Below are 18,198 nucleotides of genomic sequence, written 5' to 3'. Positions count from 1 at the left end.
ATATTCTTCTAATAGAAAACATACACATGGCATGGCACGTTAAAAGATAACGTTGTTTTTTTTAATCCGACATATTTAATATTTGGGCAATCAAAAATATGTTTATTAAAATTAAAAGGTAATCGTGTAATGTAATATGATATATTTTGATTTTAATGTTTCGTCTTATTTTTTTGTATCTATTAATATTATAACATTGTTTTATATGGTTTTGATAAAAGAAAAAAATAATGTTTTTATATTTGAATAAAATATTAAATCAAATATCTCACATAAATTTAAAAACAATATATTGATATTAGTATATGGTGGCACGGGTTACTACCTTGTTCTTCCATCGTAGTATAAAAAAAATAGAGTTGCAAAAGGTGTAATCATATTATTTTGTTAGGTGCAACCATATATCCATTGAAATTACAATAATAACAAAAGTCTCTGATATAACTGTTTAATCGTAACTATGAAAATCAAAAGACAAAAAGAAACCCAAAAAATTACAACTAATTACAATATTTGTTAATTTATATGAATGGACCTCAAATAAGCACTCAAATATTGCTTAGCCTGGAAGGAAGGAGAACTGAAACTCCAATATGATACAACAAAACTAACGATACATATCACACATAAAATAAATTTAGTGTTGCATTGGAATACACACTTCCTATCGAGGCTCTAACAACGTTATAGTGGCTTCATCGACTCCTGCTAAAAAGGGGGTCGAATTAGGCAAGCCTTCTCCAACGAAGAAAGCAGGTTCTTTGGGTGGAGGCAATGCACCCTCATCATCCAACATCATAACCACAGACGACATGGTTGGCCTATCTTCTGCAAGATTCTGCACGCACAATAAACCAACATGTATCGTTCGTTCCACCTCAGAGACAATGCATGAGTCGCGTAAACAAGGACTCATGAGCTCCAGAGACTTGCCTTCTCTATAGAGTCTCCATGCCTGAATGAAATCGAAATCCACGATTATAAGTGATAAGAGAATGGGATAGTTTTCCGCATTGTCCCAAATAATACTATATTTTACTTTTCGGTAAAGATACCTTACTTTTGAACCAGATACAAGATTTAATAAAAAGAAATACCGTTCGTATGGTTTGACCATACAAAACAAATGCTTTTCAAAATATAGCTAAGCCATAAAGATATTTACTTACATGTCCTAGAAGGTTATCACCGACATTTTCATGGGAGAATCCTCTATTTTTCTTCCCACTCACCATCTCCAGAACTAAAACACCAAAACTGAACACATCCGATTTTACAGAGATACGCCCATGAATTGCATACTCGGGTGAAATATAACCACTGCACAAAACCAAAAATGATGACAAATAAGTGTCATAAATGAATTACATCGTCCTTAGTTAAGAAATACTTACTATGTTCCAACCACTTTCACCGTCTTAGCTGCAATCTGGTCTCCCCCAAACTCTCTAGCAAGACCAAAGTCTGATATTTTTGGGTTCATGTCGCGATCCAGCAGAATATTGCTTGCCTTCAGATCTCTATGGATGATTCGATGGCGGGAATCTTGATGGAGATAAAGAATACCTTTAGCAATCCCATGGATAATATCAAAGCGCAGAGGCCATTTGAGCATGGAGCTTTTGGTTTCATCTGCCAACATAACATTACTATATAGATTTAGATAACAAACTATTTCCCCATTGTTAACATGATTTGCCAAATATATCATTCTTCACTTCTTCCCCCATTGTGATCGTTCACAATCTGGTCAATGAGACCCACAATCATCTCTTTTTCTTGTGCCATATAAGAAAAGATGGAAATCTGTAGTGTCAATGACCGTCGTTCAACCTTCAACATTTTCATTAGTTTTATACACCAGAAAGAAAAATGAAGATGTGATTGTGCATCCAAGATTGAGATGAGACCCTCAAAATGAGGGATGAAAATAGAAGGTAAATGATATACTTGAATAGCAATAATATACAATACACAGTAGAAGCATGATGAAAAAGTCGAACCAAATAGATATAAGTCCAAGCTTTTGTTAGCCAAGTATTCATAAATCAGGATCCTTTCATCTCCATCCATGCAGTATCCAAGAAGCTTCACAAGATTCCGATGTTGAAGTCTGGCAACACAAACAACTTCATTGTAGAACTCCTCGTACCCCTGTTGAGAAGTTTCTGAAAGTTTCTTCACAGCTACTTCTTGTCCATTTTCCAACACTCCCTAAAGATCATGATCAGTTATATGAGATTTAGGGGGCGCTTTGTTGGTTTCAGGGAACGGAAATGGGAATGAGTTCCATTCCGCGCAGTTTGTTGAGAATGCTTCATTACCCAGTTTCTGGTAATGACCCTAACTATTACATCAAAATTGACAGCATTAATGATTTCCATTTCGATTCCCAACCAAAGGGCCTTTGGCCCAGCCGTATCCGGTAACCCAACCTTTCTAGAGGTCAAGGATTCCAACATGACCAAAGGTGAGGTGTGTGTACGACTTTCATTTACCATATATAAATATTATATACTTCAAAAAAACAAGCACCCCCGTATTTTTCTGTTTAACCAGATAAACTATCATTCTACTTGCTCAATCATAAATTTCTACTTTCATCAAAATCACACATTAAAATTAGTGGCAAGTCAGAATCAAACCAAACAGACCCAGTATATGCCACCCGAAGGTAGAGTGTGGGTAAGTGGCAAGTCAACATTGCATTTATTTTGGGACAAAGGAACTATTTGATTAATGTTATACATTGTCTTCATGATAAACACTTTGCTTTTTAACCATAGATGTGCATGCAAGAAGTTACCTTGTAAACTGGACCGAAGCCACCTTGTCCAAGCTTATTGTCAATGGAGAAGTTATTAGTAGCCTTAACTACTTTAGATAAGCTAATAAAATTCAGGTCTAGATCATCGTTCTCTACATTGGAGTACTTTTTATCCAAGGCGTGTACCCTCCGACCTACAAAGTGATATGTAGAATTATTCTAGTGAGAAAGTTGTAAAGTCTTCTGCTTCTTTTACAATTTTTCATTTGTTACAAGTATTGAAGTGACTCATTTGCCTTACCTCGTCCTTTTGTTGAAGACCTTTTCTTTCTCTTGTTACGAACATACGCTGCTAAGGACAATCCCAGCAAGACCAATGAAATTGAAAAGGTGATAGTGAGTACCCGAATCATTTTGTTGGTGTCAGATTCGGAGACCGTAAGACCATCATCTACAAAATGCTACAAGTTTAGCTACTAGTTGAAACTGAACTTTGTTACAGTCTGCTTCCTTTGCTAAATTATACTAATCTCATTTCTATATTCTACCAACACTGCAAAAGCACAAGTTGGAGCAACAAACAGATTTAAAAACAGCATGCTCCATATATTGACAAAAATGCAGACATTGTAGAATCTGAGATATATAGCACAATCTTGATAAAATGTGGGCAATTTACGGTCTTTAATCTATACTATATTATAAAGCATTTGACAAAAACTCTTAAAAACTATTTTTATGCATGAAGTACTGTTTATTGATGCATATTACTTAAAATTCAAGATAAATTGTGCATATATACAACTTATTAAAGCTCCATTTTTGAATTCGTGTAACTAACTTCGGATAAACATAATCAAATAGAGGATAAACATCTCATTTTAAAATATCGAAAATCTAAAATATAATTAGGATAATTTTTTGAGTTCTAACAAAATAATTAACAATAATTAATTATTATCTTTATAAAAAATTATATTATTAAATCAAATATAAATACTTTGTTATTGAACCTAATTTAAATTATAATAAAAAATTGAATTAAAAAATTACACAAAAATGAGAAATTTTAAATAGTTAATTTGATACGAATATCGATATATTTTTGTACAAATTTTATTTTTATTCAAATTTATATTTTATTTAAAAATAAAAACATTATCGCTTTTCAAAATCACATAAGACCAAATTATGATATCGATTGAGATAAAGAATAAAACGAAGATTAGAGTCAAGATGTATCCCGCAACATTGCGCGAGTACCTTTCTAGTATCTATTAGGGCCTATCAATCTTGATCCTTTGTATGCTCAAAACTTCCATAAAGAAAGTTGCTGTTTTTTACATGTAAGTGAAAAAATCATAACAATTAAAGGTGGTTTGGGAATCAAGTTCATTCATTAACTTCCACAAAATCAAGTTTAAGAAATGTTTTTACCTCTTAGTAGAGAGACAGGCATTCTTATGTAAAGATCTTGACTCTCTTCACAAACCTTAAGATCCATCAGTTCACCAAACCATAGTATGCATCCACTCCCCCCTCTTCTGATATCTATATTTGCATAAGCCGTGCAAGAGCAATTTTTCCTGCAGGCCATCTCACACTCGCCAAGGGTCATGCTCTGATTGTACCAAGATTTTCTTGTGTCAGGAAATTTCATTCCTCTGATTTTCCGAAAGTCTTCCGGGACCTGACAATCTAAAGGAACTTTGAGTTGGCACCCACTCGACCAATCTCCCATGTTCCATTCATCCGGGCGTTTTGGTTCAGAACCATCCATACAACTACAAGGAGGAGTCTTGTTGATGTTACAGGTTCCATAAGGACCACAGAGTCCATAGGCATTACACATATCTAGCAGACCATTTGCAAAAATAAACCAATCTTGGCTTTGATTGTTCCACCGCAATATTACTACACTGCCATCCGACATCAACCGTATCATCTGAACAGTTGAAGTCTTAAGCTCGGATATATAATATACTTCCTTCTGGGTGACAACAAAGTCAACTGAGTAAACTGGATTTGGATTCTCATCAGGCAGACCACTAAACCTAACACCATTCCATGGTCCAAACCTTATGATGCGTGTGACTAAACCTTGCCCGAGGATGAACACTTGTGGATATCCATTTGTATCTACATAGATTAAATACTGACCTATAGAAGGATCATTGGGACTCTTCCATGATGTTAAGTTCCTGCTTATGCCTGTTACGAAGTCCTTACCAAGTTTCATTCCTGGTAGTAAGATGTCACCAGGATAATCAAAACTTTGCCAAATGAAATTGGTCTCATCAGTACTGTTTCCATCCCTGACAACAAAATTTCCAGTATCCAAAAGTTGTGCCACTGGATTAATATACCTGACCAATGCCGAAGAAGTGGATGACCAGATTATGGTATCACCGCAGCAGGAAATCTGCAGGAGTCCCTCATTAGTGACTTTGAAGGTGCCTGATGTATTGGATAATGGCAAGTCTCCATTAGCAACCCATACCACTGTACCCGTGGCAATCTTCTTGTACCATATCCCCAGGTAACGATTGTTGGAGTTAGCAGGGCTAAAGAATCCCATTTCGTACATTTCTCCAGCCGAAACAACGGTTTCACCATCTTTGATGACTTGATTAACAGCTATGCTGTCTACTGCTACAGAAGGTGAAAAGAGCAGCAAGAATAAAGCAATGGAAATCAATAAACTTGTGAAAAGGCCATTCATGGAAGGCATACCCACTTTGACAACTAAACTGTTTTTTCTTCAATAAATATAGTTGAGGAGGGGAGGTGGGATCAAATAATTGTGATTGTGATGTCATTCTGATGAAACAAAGACTTTGAAAAATTAATTTTGTTGTATTTAAGAAACCAACCTGGACATTTAATAACTTCGACGCTTACCCTTCACCTAGAAAAGTAAGATCACCTTTGTTAAATAACAAAATGAGAATTAACTTCCATATAGGTTGTAGAACCCGCAGTGTAATCATATTGCTCTAAATTCAATCAAATTGGCTAAAATTATACAACTTATTCATCCACTTTCTGCTAACCCGGATACTTGTGCTGGTAACATGAAACCCTAAGATTCAAGCTCATTAGTTCAGAACTCGATCGAATTTATATATACCGGAATTATCGCATCAACAAAGTACGGGCAACGAAATGAAATACCCTGGATGATTAACCCTACTTTTTTATTAGCATAGCAATCAAAAGTCAAAACCCAATTCGAATTCGAAATTCGAATTGACATCACGAGAACATGTTGTTATAATTAACAACAACGACGAGAAAAAAAAAAAACATACCTCAATTCAAATATCGAATTTGTAGGGAGAGACGGACGTTCATACGATTCGACCGGCGGCTCCTGCTTATGATTCAATGCCACTATCCTCCTCACCTTTCGTCATCGAATAAATGCAAATAAAGTTCACTTTGATTTCTATGTTTTTAATATTTTTAGTCAACATAATAAGAATTTAACATTCCCATTACTATCAAATTTAGGCTCTATTTTTTAATTACAAATTTTGATCTCGGTCATGAGAGACTTTTCTTTATTAACGGGATATCTAACCTGTTATACGAGCCAACTAATCTCATGATGACACTCTGTTTCGTGGGTGATTGAAATTACATGACTACAAAAGAATTTTTATTTCCACATCAATGAATTTCGTCATACAACATATAATTTGGGATGTGTTCTCCCCCGTCACAACCACCAACCCCTTCCTTTTCACAATTTCGTAAAATAACATAAAATATTTTATATTATAAAATAATTGAGTTGACTTTCATAACATAATAAAGCATTGGATTTCTTTGAATAAATATACATGAAAACCAGATGAGCATTATTGAATATAGAATCTGACATGGTCACATGATCAAAATTATCTGGACAATAAAAGATAAGTTGTTAAATTTAATATGACGAACCGGCGGCTATGTGCATGTGTGGCTATGCGTCACTTATTTCTATTTTCGATTACGACAAGCAACCCTACCTTACCCATAAACCGTCACATTTATAGCCTTGCTTGTGCAAGTTGTGCTACACAAATCAAAATTAATATTTATTAAATTTGAAGTTAATATTTTCCATATTATTTCTTTTTTGCTTTTAGTGTTTATTAGTTATTATAAAATATTTTATATCAGATAAAACAACTAATTATTCTATTTCAAGTTCTTTAGAACATAAGTAACTGTAATCGTATTTTTCCATGAATTAGATATGACAAGACCAATTTCTTTTCTCGTTGGTGTATAATAAATGTAAGGGGCTGTTTAGTTATTTTTCCATTAAATTTTGTATGGATTAATTTGTTTGTATAGATTAGGTCAATAGTATATAGAATCAATATAACAAATGATATTATTGCATATATTATGAATTTAATATGTAAAGTCAACATATAATTTATCATCAAAGTCAATTACAAAAATGGTTTCTTGAATGTAACTAATTACAGATAAATATAATCAAATACATGATAAACATTTAATTTTAGATGTTTTATAATATAGTATAGATAAACTTAAATCAATATAAAGAAGAGGTCAACGAATTCCGAAACCAAACCGATATAAGTTAGTTGGGTTTCATAAAACCTATTAAAGTAAAGATGGTGGTTTTGGGCTACACATTTGTTGCAAAAGCGGCAAAGTTTCATGGGCTGCTATGATGGGCTAGTAATTATTGGGTCAATGGGCTGTGACTTGTTACTAATATTAATTATAGAATGAAGCTATTATGGTATTTTGTTTCTCTCTCTTATAAACCAAGGGACCGTTTACCAAACGCTTACTCAGGTAAGCGCTTATCAAGTAACATTACCTCATTGTATTAATATGGTAAAGACCAAGAATCTTACCCGGTAAGAGCGAGACAAGAACCAAAAGTCTTACCCGGTAAGTAAGGGCGATGACTCTTACCACGGTAAGCGCTTACCAGGTAAATTGTTGCATACGATGTCGTTTTGGTGGACTAAAATCTTATCCAGTGAGTAAATAATAGTGTTAAATTTTATCGATAAGCACTTTTCGGGTAAGTATTTGGTAAACAGCCTCTGATTTGGTATCAAATATTTTATAGCATGTACCAACTAATTTGGTATCAAACATTTTTGTTAAGGTGGGGAGGTAGGGATCAAAAAATTGTGATTGTGATCTCAGTCCGAGGAATCTAAGACTTGAAAAAAAAATTGTTGTATTTAAGAAACCAACTTGGAAATTTAATCTAAGACTTTAATTGTCACTCTTTCATTTAGAAATGACATCTGCTCTTTTAAGTAACGAATGATTATTTCCAAAGTTTATCGCTTTATCTTCCCATCATATCAAAATGAACCAAAATGTAAAGGGGGTGTGAATGGTTTGATTGATATTGAGAGATCTGTACTTTTTTAATTTTTTATTCCATTTTTCTCACTTTTTTATTTAAGGTTAATATACACGATATATATATATATATATATATATATATATATATATGTGTGTGTGTGTGTGTGTGTTTGTTATTGATTTTCGATTCTTATGTTATTAAATATTAAAAACTAAAAATTTAATATTTCTAGAAAATAAAATATTATTTTTCTTATAGAACATTTTTTATATTTATAATTTGATTTGGGAAATGTTATATGCATCCCTTTTATGTCAAAATCAGATCAACTCATTGATTTAAAAAAAAAACAAGTCTTGATGTCAATGTGTGTTGGAGAAAAATAGTAGCCAGGAGTATATTTAGGAATATATAATCGGTGAATTTAGGCTATTTTTTATAAACTAGCTGATAAACTAACATATTTATGATATTAAAAACTAAAATTTTAATATTTTTTAAAACAAAGAGATCATTATATTTTACATTTAAAATAAAACTAAAGCATTTTTTTAATATAACATTATAGTTTATTTCCTAATAATCAATTAAAATAAAACAAAAAAAAAATACTATTTTCACCATTTATTTTGATAAGGTAATTCAATATTAAAAAAAATAGACATCAGTCAATCTCCACCCAACTACCGATGGTGGTTTTGGGCTCCATTTTTCCTGCGAAAATGGCATGTTTTTTTCGTGACTGCTATAATGGGCCACTAACTAGTGGTCAATGGGTTGTTGCTAATAGGATGAAACTTGGTAAGGAACAGTGCCTCAATCAAATGAACAAGCAATATCTATACTATATTATAAAGCATTTGATAAAAACTTTTAAAAATTATTTTTTATATATGAAATATTATTTATTGATTCATATTACTTAAAATTCAAGATTACAATTAATTTTATGTAAGTACAACTTATTAAAGATTTATTTTTAAATGTGTGTAACTAAACATAATCAAATACATGATAAATATCTATTTTAAATATAGAAAATCTAAAATATAATTAAGATAATCGTTGAGTTCTAACAAAATATTTGATTATTATCTTTATAAAAAATTATATCATTAACCGAAAATTTAAAAAAAATGAATTAAAGAATTACACAAAAAAAAAGAGAAAATTTAAATAGTTAGTTTGGTAGTAATATAAAAAATCATTTTTATATGATATATCTTCATATTTATATTTTGTTCAAAAATAAATCGTTTTCTCAAAACAATATAAAACTGTATTGTAACGTCGATTGAGACAAAAAAAGTAACATTAAAATCAAGAGTTATCTCGTTGCATTGTACGAGTAATCTTTTATTTATAATTAATGCTCAAATAAAATTGAAAATTATGATATTTAACAGGGAAAAGTTGAAAACAATCCAATAAATTATTCATTTTGTATATTTTAATTCTTAAACTATTTTTTTAATTAAATTAATTATTAACTTTCTTATTTTTAATTATTAAGTCCTTGAATTTTTTTTATTTGGATGAAGAAATTATTAAACTTTCTATTCTTAAATAAAAAAATCATTAAACTCTCTCCTTTTGATTGATTAAATCACTGAATATTTTTTTAATAAATAAATCATCACACTTTTACAAACAGGCTACATTCATCCTTTTAACCCAAAAAAAATTATTTTAAATGATTAGTAAAAGTTCGATGATTTGTTTATTTTTTTAAAAAAATATTCAAGGTCTTATATTCATTCAAAATGTGAAAGTTTAATTGTTTTTTTTCAATCAAAAAAATAGTTTAGGAACTTAATCATTCAAAATAATAAAGTTTAATAATTTTCATTCAAAAAAATAGTTTATAAACTAAATCATTCAATATGAAAAAATTCATTGGGTTTTTTTTAATATATTTTTTCCTATTTAATTCTTTAAAAACCAATATAAAGTTTTAAATAAAGGTTGTTTTTATGGGATCTTCTCAAATCAAATGATATTTCAAATATGTAAGAGATTGTCCAAACATGTAATAACGTTATTGTAAGATTCCAGACTAACTGTACCACGTATTGTTCGTTTTGTTCATACATTTAAAGTCACGATTTTAAAACGCATCTGATAGACGAGGTATCAAGTCTCTTATAAAGCAACATTTGTTCATTTCCCCAACCAATACGAGATCTTACAGTTATCATGTTAACGATATGAAATGTATTAAAAATTTTAATCAAATTAGAACTAGAAAACAAAGAAGCTCAAAGGTTAGGGATTGTGTTGTTAGTTCAATATTCATTGATGATAAATTACTAAAATATTAAAAATATCTAAAGTCGATACAGTAGTATCACTATTTATGAATTTGAATATCATGTAACAACTAAATTTATATACTTGATACATAAATACTATTCATATTAAAGACATTTTACCTACTTTTTATCACATCTTACTTGCTTCTCTAGTAAGAGGTTGATGTGCTCCTTACCACAGTTAATGGTCACCATCAACTGCAAGTGAAACATGATCATATCTTACCCAACATGACGCCATAAATGTCGTATCTGCACTATCTCGTGTACTTGGGTATCATTTTGATTCAGCCCCTCCCAAGGAACGAACAGATAGAAAGAAGGAAGAAGCCAGAAAATTTAATCGTGTTCATACCTTACCCATTAAAAAACACTAAAAACCCTAACTTCAATCCCACACTTAAAAAATTTATAAAAATAAAATAATATATGTATTTACTATTATATTATTTTATTAGTGTATTAAACTATTAATCTATATATATGATTAGAAAAGTTGAATAAAACATTAACATATATTTCTATAGGCATACTCTATGGACCTGTAGTTATAAAAGGCAACATTTTAAATCGCCATAATTTTTAGTGTTATAGGCTATGTTTGACAAACTAGCTGATAAGTTAGTTGGTAGTTGATAAACTAGTTGTTAGCTTATAAACTAGTTGATTAACAATCCATGTTTGACAAAACTAGCTGATAAAAATTTAAAATTATTATTAATATTAATAATGTGTAAATTCTATTAATATTTATTTTAGTTAATAATAACAAGGGTTATAATTTGTAAAACTTACAATAAGCTAACAAAATACTATCTTAATTACCTAAAAAATAAATGAAAAAGTTTTTATTTATATATTTTTAATGTTGGAAATCCGCAAAATAAAGAGGTAGAAATGGGTTTTTGTCAAACCACCTTTTTCCCATTTCTCTGTTACCGTGTCAGTGGTCGGTAGGAATAGCATTTTACCATTATCAACCAATTTTTAACATTTTCATTTTTTATAATAACTATTTATATTTATAAAATAGAGCATATTAAGTTTTTAATTCCTATGCTTAATTTCCATATACTTTTAAAATTATGGTTTTTATTCTTATGATTTATTATTCATTACATTTTTTGTTCTTATGATTTATTATTTATTATATTTTTTATTTTTATGATTTAAAATTTATTGTTTTTTTTTGTTTTTATAGTTTACAATTTATTTTTATTTTAGTCATTCATACTTAAAATTAATATTATGGTCTTAGAGACGAAAATAGAAATGAATTAAAAACCATAGGAACAAAAATTGAAATTTTAAAAATATTATTGACGTTCGTATTGGTCTATAATATTTTATTTTACTGCTATTAGAATATGCAAGTCAATATTTTCATATATTATAACTTTGATTTGGTCCCGGGATGTGTAATTATCTTAGGATATAATAGTAAATTTTACTTGGTCCACTTAATACAAACATACGGTAAATATTAATTTTAATCAACACTTACTTCAACAATATATGTTATCACAATCTTGCCTTTTACCCTAATAAGCATTTATCTATAAATTTTGGTAAACAACCCCTAAGTTGGTACGAATTTGACACTTTTAATATTAGCTGATGAAAACATAAAAACACATTAATTAAAATCTAGAAATTAGAAGAAGAAAAAGATGATTGGCTTATTCGGGTTTTGGGCCGGTCAGATAAAAAAAAACACAAACCAAATCAAACCACTAAACTAATATTAACTTGAGGTTCATTTGAAACCGAAACATACAGTATGTATTAGTCAAGATCTTTGTAAAATGTCTCAAACATCCAAGATTCTGAAAAACAAATGGTTCTAATAAGATGTTGGTCCATACCCTTTATAACACCAAACATTGAGAGCAAAATTGGTTACAACTTTCATGGAATATAAACGACTTTGCACCTAATATTCCTTCAAATTAGGGGAAATTTGATGTGACCTGAATCAGTATCATTAATAACAGACATTTCAAAACTGAAAACTGTCATTATCTTCCTGGGAGAGCAAGAATCAGCGACACGTAAACGTGTGAACCTTTGTGTCACTTAAATCATTGGCATCAATGAAGAACACGTATACTGGATCTACGTATTTTATGAATACCAAAAAGGGAGGAATGTACCTGCTATCAAGCATTTTCATTTTGAGCTCCATCATTTGTACAAAGAGGCTTTTAGCTTTAGAAAATGTTCCACGACAATTTTACAATGAGGTCATTTATCAAACGCTTACTGGTAAGAAATATCATCGTCACGTACATTATCATATACGTTATCGGTATTAAAATGGATCGTTAGTCACTGAATTAACACAAGTTCAATGAACATTAATAAGGTAAGAGGTTCATGCTAGACAAAAACCCTAACTGAAATTAATTGTTTACCAATAATTCGTAATAAATGGCTAGAGATGAAAAACAATTTGGGTAAGCATGGTCGACATATATATATATATATATATATATATATATATATATATATATATATATATATTTTGTAAGGGTGTCCGGGCCAAAGCCCGACTAATCCCCGGCAAATTTGGAGGCTAAACATGGCCCCACTTAAATGTCGCCAACACTCTCATCCCAGGGCTCGAATTTGGGTTCATGACTATGCCATGCCCAAACCTTTACCACTAAACTGGAAGGTCTTTGACCATGGTCGACATATTGATGGCCAACTCGGCCAAACACTTCGGTCGGTCGGAAGCGTAGGTAAACAATACCATTTCTTATGAGGTAAGAAACTCCCACATAAAACTAAGGGGCCGTTTAACCGGTAAGCGTTTACGGTAGAGTTAGCAATCTCACTTACCTTATCAGGTAAAATTGTTAATCCACCAAAAAGTCATTACCGTTTAACCGGTAAGCGCTTACGGTAGAGTTAGCACTTTCACTTACCTTATCAAGTAAGATTTTTAATCCACCAAAAGAGAATTAATAGTTTACTCGATAAACGCAGGCTAGATATGAGTTGTCACTCCGACTTATCGGTTAAGACTCTAGGATCTTGTTAATTGTTATCGTTCTTATCCGGTAAAACAGTTTTTTTCTTCTAAAGGAAAAAAAATGTTTATAGCATATATGGATTTCTGTGTAAACAAATAAAAATAAAAATTCATATATGGAACATTTGGGTCAAAGCCCAGCCGGATGAGCCGAACCGGGAAAAGTTACATCAGCGCAAGATAGCCATACAGCAAAGCTTAAAAATTTAAGATGCGCAGACGGACCTACGCTCCGCCGTGGAAAGCACCTATTCTCTCTCGTCAGGAACAGTATTCAGATCCAGAAGAGCACCGTCCGTTCTCTTCTTATTATTAACATCATCATCAGCAGCAGCAGCATCTCGTGACGGATCCGATAACTTACCTTTCTCGAAGTACTTCACCGCCGTCCGCATCCGTCGCAGAATAGCAAAAAACTCATCCACCTCATCCTCCGTGGGAGCAGGCACCACCACCACCGGATCGTTCTCTACATCCTTCCCCTTCGCTTCTCTCTCTTTCTTCCTATGTCCTCCGCTACCGCCATCCACCGACCTGGTTCGCTTCTTCTGATCTCTCTCCATGTATAACTAATAAATTAATATCCTGTGAATTCCTTATTCCTTCGATTCCTGTTGTTTTGTAGACGATCACAAGGATGAATCTAGTGGTTAAAAGTATTATCTGATCGACATAATTACTTTGCAATTACGACTCCAACGCACACAAAACACGCATCTGTGTGTCGGTCTAATTAGTTGCTGGTGTGGACTATAAGTATTATAATAAATGGACTCAGATGTGATGTTGATCCGACGTCATGGCAAATACGTCAGATCCCGTCATAAGCACTCAAGAATCAAGACGGCCCCAGATAGAGTTGTTAACAGAATTATTTTTGAGAAAATATGGTCATCAGTAATATCTATGGGGCCCATCTCATATATTCTTTTAATTTAATATATAAAAAGACCATAGTTGAAAAAAGTCTTTGAATACCAATAAATCATAAAAAAAGGCTGATGTTATACATGGACATCAAAATAACTTCAAATCATGGATTGAAAAACTAAGGTAAGTTTTAAAGTGTCAAAAAGAAATTAGTAGATACGAGTGCATTTAATAATGTATAGGTATGTATTTAGCCTACCCCTTAAAAGGATAGGAATCATTTGCGAATGAAAGTTAAGATAAGAAGTATAAGAAAATATCTTCACCCTTTGATGCACATTAAGATAAGATGCACCAGATTAATCCTCGTATCAAGCATGGTTCACGAATGGATTAAGATTAAAAATTATTTTAACTTTCTTTCTCATACGATCTTTTATTCCCCTTAAAAACCATCAACATGTTAAATTTATGTTATAAATATTGGCCAATTCTATTCATATCCCTTCCCATCTAACTGGTATGTAAGTGAAAAGGGGATATAAAATATGAGTGATAAGAAAAAGGAGGGGATATAAATTTGAGTGGTATGTAAGCAATGAGGGCATGAATACCAACCACTTTTTATATTGAATTATGAATAGAATATAAAATCACTATTATATAATTAGTTTCAATATAAAGATCTTAGGGGGCGTTTATTAAACACTTACCCGGTAAATAATTACTGGGTAATTTTCCTCACCGGATGAACATGGTAAGGGCCAAAAATCTTACATGGTAAGAGCGATGATAACGATGGAGAGTCTTACCCAGTAAGTGAGGGTGACGACTCTTACCCGGGTAAGCGCTTACCGGGTAAATTATTGTATAGGAATACGTTTTAATGTACTACAATTTTACCCAATAAAATAAATTATAGTGTTGACTCATAACATTAAACACTTACCGGGTAAACATTTAGGTAAACGTCCCCTTAGGGTGTCTTTTACCATATACTTATCGAGTCACTTACCTTTACCAAATGTACATGACAAGGACCCAAAATTTCATCTGGCAAGTGAGAATGATGACTTTTATCCGATTATTGCTTACCGGATAAAATGTTTCGTACGATGTCGTTTTCATTTACTAGAAACTTTTAATTTTCTTTAGTTTTTACAGAAAATTTCTATTTTATATCAAAAGCTTTTAAACTAAACGATGATTTACGTCCAAATCATTCTATTGATCTTATAGTGACAGACATGTTGGGCAAAACTATTAGCAGTACGATGGTGGCATCATTACATGTTTAGTGGGTCTGGTGGATTGACAGATAATTTTTGAACTGTTACGTATTTTAGAATTTTTATATTTCAGTAGTTTAAACTAAAATAAATAACAAACTATATGAACATTTACCGTATTTTTTTTATATATAAATACTCAATAATTTAAATGACTTGTTACTTTTTCCCTATGATTTTCCGTTATAAGTTACAAACCATCGGTTTGAATATATCCTTGACTTGAGCAATTTAAATAAACTTCCGTTGAATGCCATAATTTTTTATTTTGTTTCTTTATTATTTTATGTTTTTATTAAAATACAAATGTTTGTTCAAACATCATAATCCTTTCATCTCATATAATTTATATTTTTGGATGTTCAATAAAAAATTAAATTCCTACTAACAACCTTTTGTTCAAAAGTTGTAGATAGACACATTGTCGTACACGTAAAATATTGAATATTATTGCTTTTTTTGTTTAATATTTTAATTTATTTATTTAAATAAAATATTGATTATCAGCCATCTTAATCGGGTTTGCATGAAACCCGTCTTCAATGACATTAATGTGAGGTGGTATCCATTGGCTCACTCAGCGAATGAACCTAGTTGGAAGGGGTTCAAACCCGAGACCTGACTTGTATCCGAGCAAAGTCATCTCGTCTCTTTGCCAACTGAACTATACGTCAGAGGCTATTCAATTGTATCTTTCGATGAACAATGTCAATAGTTTTTGTGTTACCAAATGGACAAATCTAATTGTTCGATAAGATTATCATAATATTCTTAAAAGAGGATCATTCCTTCTAGAAAAACTTAAAATCACCCTAAATATCACTCGGAACAACTTTTTGACTATAGACCAAATTTTGCGACTGCAGTCAAGATAGATATAATATGTTACTTATGAATTAACTTATAAATTGATTTAGGTAAGGTCATAAACTAACTCTTCTTGAAAAGGAAATATTTTTAGCTTACAATTGTTTATCAAACACGACTAGTTTATCAAATAATAATTAATTTATTGAAAAAGAAACGTTTTTAGCTAACGATTGCTTATCAGCCATTATTTTTTCTACATGTCATTTAGCTTATCAGATAATTTTTACCAAACATGACTAATTTGTCATATAACGATTAATTTATTAGTGAACGATCGCTTATCCAACTAGTTTGACGAACATAATCTAAATCTTACGTAAACCCTATTTTTAACATTAAATTCCCTTCAATTGCATACCAAATTTAGCATCATAATAATGATAATAAATAGCAAAATATTACTTTACGTATTCCAAAATAAGCGTCTACATAACTATTTTAATTAACCTACGATGAAAATCCATTTTTAAAAGTAAACGTCTAAATTCTCATTCTAACTTTAATTTAAAATTTATCTCTTTATAATTAAGAATAAAACTGTCATTTTGTTAAAATTCAAAAATAAGCCGGTTTATATTTACAAAATATCTTAATTTCTTTACCTTACTTATAAAATTTAAAAATAAGCTGGTTTATATTTATTAAATAATTTCAATTAATTAAACTATATTCTTATAAAATTTAAAATAAAACACTTATTTTTAACTAAATACTATGTATAATATATTCAATAATATTAGTTAATTTTTATTCTATTATTTAATCTACGTTTTTTTTCGTCGTCAAATAAGCAATGTCGTCCCTCTTTTTCTTTTTCTTTTCTAGAATCCCATATATAAAATTAGATCCAATAATTTTAATTATTTAGTTTTTTATTTTATTTTATCATATTTTAATGACTTCTTTTATAATTGTCTTCAATTATTTAGATTCTTCTAAATCTTTGTTGATATTTTCTATATTTTTTATAGACTTTTTTTTAATATTTTAATGGTAGTTTTTTCTTTAATGATGATAGATTAAGAAAACTTTTTTGTTGGAATATGTTTTTACCAAAAATGGTTAAAGCGAAGGTTGGTGGGAGAGAAAGAATAGAGGTGAGAACCAAATGAAAAAGTCTGGATCATTGATCATTTTAAATCTCAAATCCATCAATGAATAGTGTTTAATACGAGAATTGATATGGTGTAACTCAATGTATCACATTCTAATATGTATCCAAAGTGGAGATCGTTTTTTACGTTTTTCAGCTTAAATTTCATTCTTGTCGGAACTCAACCCTAATGTTTAAAATGATTATATATAAAATATGATTCTTCCGACTAGAAAACTTGAATCAAATATTTTAAATGTCAAAAAAAAAAAAATGGATTTTTCTTGCTCTAGAAAGTATGCTAAATAGAATGTTAAAATAGAGAACATAAGAAAAATAAGGTGGAAATCTTCAAATTTGAAAAAGTTTCTAAAACTCTATAATATATATATATATATATATATACTAGAAGCGTACTCGCGCAATGCGGCGAGATACATCGTGATTTTAATATTTCATTTTATTTTTTATCTCAGTCGATGTTATAATATGGCTTTATGTGATTTTGAGAAAACGATGATGTTTTTATTTTTGAATAAAATATATGTTTGAAAATATCATAAAAATTTGACAAAAATATATCAATATTAGTATCAAATTAACT

General features: G+C 30.6%; 2 protein-coding genes across 11 annotated transcripts; both read right to left on the bottom strand.

Annotated features, from left to right (window-relative positions):
• Nucleotides 1-461: 461 nt before the first annotated feature.
• On the bottom strand, nucleotides 462-6,181 carry LOC112515409 (G-type lectin S-receptor-like serine/threonine-protein kinase At4g27290). 10 transcript variants are annotated; one of them, XM_025122263.1, is made up of 9 exons: nucleotides 6,079-6,109; nucleotides 5,641-5,675; nucleotides 4,205-5,416; nucleotides 3,069-3,218; nucleotides 2,807-2,961; nucleotides 2,004-2,214; nucleotides 1,395-1,632; nucleotides 1,170-1,320; nucleotides 542-955 (listed from the first exon to the last, which is right to left on the bottom strand). In XM_025122263.1, exons 3-9 carry the CDS (start codon nucleotides 5,352-5,354, stop codon nucleotides 665-667), a joined length of 2,346 nt encoding a protein of 781 aa, XP_024978031.1. In that variant the 5' UTR covers nucleotides 5,355-5,416; nucleotides 5,641-5,675; nucleotides 6,079-6,109; the 3' UTR covers nucleotides 542-664. The 10 variants fall into 10 exon arrangements, with proteins under 10 accessions (XP_024978005.1, XP_024978031.1, XP_024978054.1 ...); XM_025122286.1 differs by lacking the exons at nucleotides 5,641-5,675; nucleotides 6,079-6,109 and adding an exon at nucleotides 5,505-5,612 and having other exon boundaries at nucleotides 4,205-4,465; nucleotides 4,928-5,416; XM_025122228.1 differs by lacking the exons at nucleotides 5,641-5,675; nucleotides 6,079-6,109 and adding an exon at nucleotides 5,505-5,612 and having other exon boundaries at nucleotides 4,205-5,040; nucleotides 5,134-5,416.
• Nucleotides 6,182-13,561: 7,380 nt separating this feature from the next.
• LOC112515475 lies at nucleotides 13,562-14,192 on the bottom strand. Its single transcript, XM_025122323.1, has one exon. The coding sequence runs from the start codon at nucleotides 14,033-14,035 to the stop codon at nucleotides 13,721-13,723; it is 315 nt and encodes a 104-aa protein (XP_024978091.1). The 5' UTR covers nucleotides 14,036-14,192; the 3' UTR covers nucleotides 13,562-13,720.
• Nucleotides 14,193-18,198: the final 4,006 nt, after the last annotated feature.

This window comes from Cynara cardunculus (assembly GCF_001531365.2).
Source record: "Cynara cardunculus var. scolymus isolate 2C chromosome LG 1, CcrdV1, whole genome shotgun sequence".
In the NCBI taxonomy this organism is placed as follows: Eukaryota; Viridiplantae; Streptophyta; class Magnoliopsida; order Asterales; family Asteraceae; genus Cynara; species Cynara cardunculus.
This window is presented reverse-complemented; position numbering and strand designations above follow the sequence as displayed.

Coding starts and splice junctions, on each gene's coding strand:
- LOC112515409 (XM_025122210.1), bottom strand. CDS start 5,586: ATGACATCACAATCACAATTATTTGATCCCACCTCCCCTCCTCAACTA. Junction 2,215..2,806: donor GCTTCGGTCCAGTTTACAAG/GTAACTTCTTGC, acceptor CATGATCTTTAG/GGAGTGTTGGAAAATGGACA. Junction 1,633..2,003: donor CTTGGACTTATATCTATTTG/GTTCGACTTTTT, acceptor TTATGTTGGCAG/ATGAAACCAAAAGCTCCATG.
- LOC112515475 (XM_025122323.1), bottom strand. CDS start 14,035: ATGGAGAGAGATCAGAAGAAGCGAACCAGGTCGGTGGATGGCGGTAGC.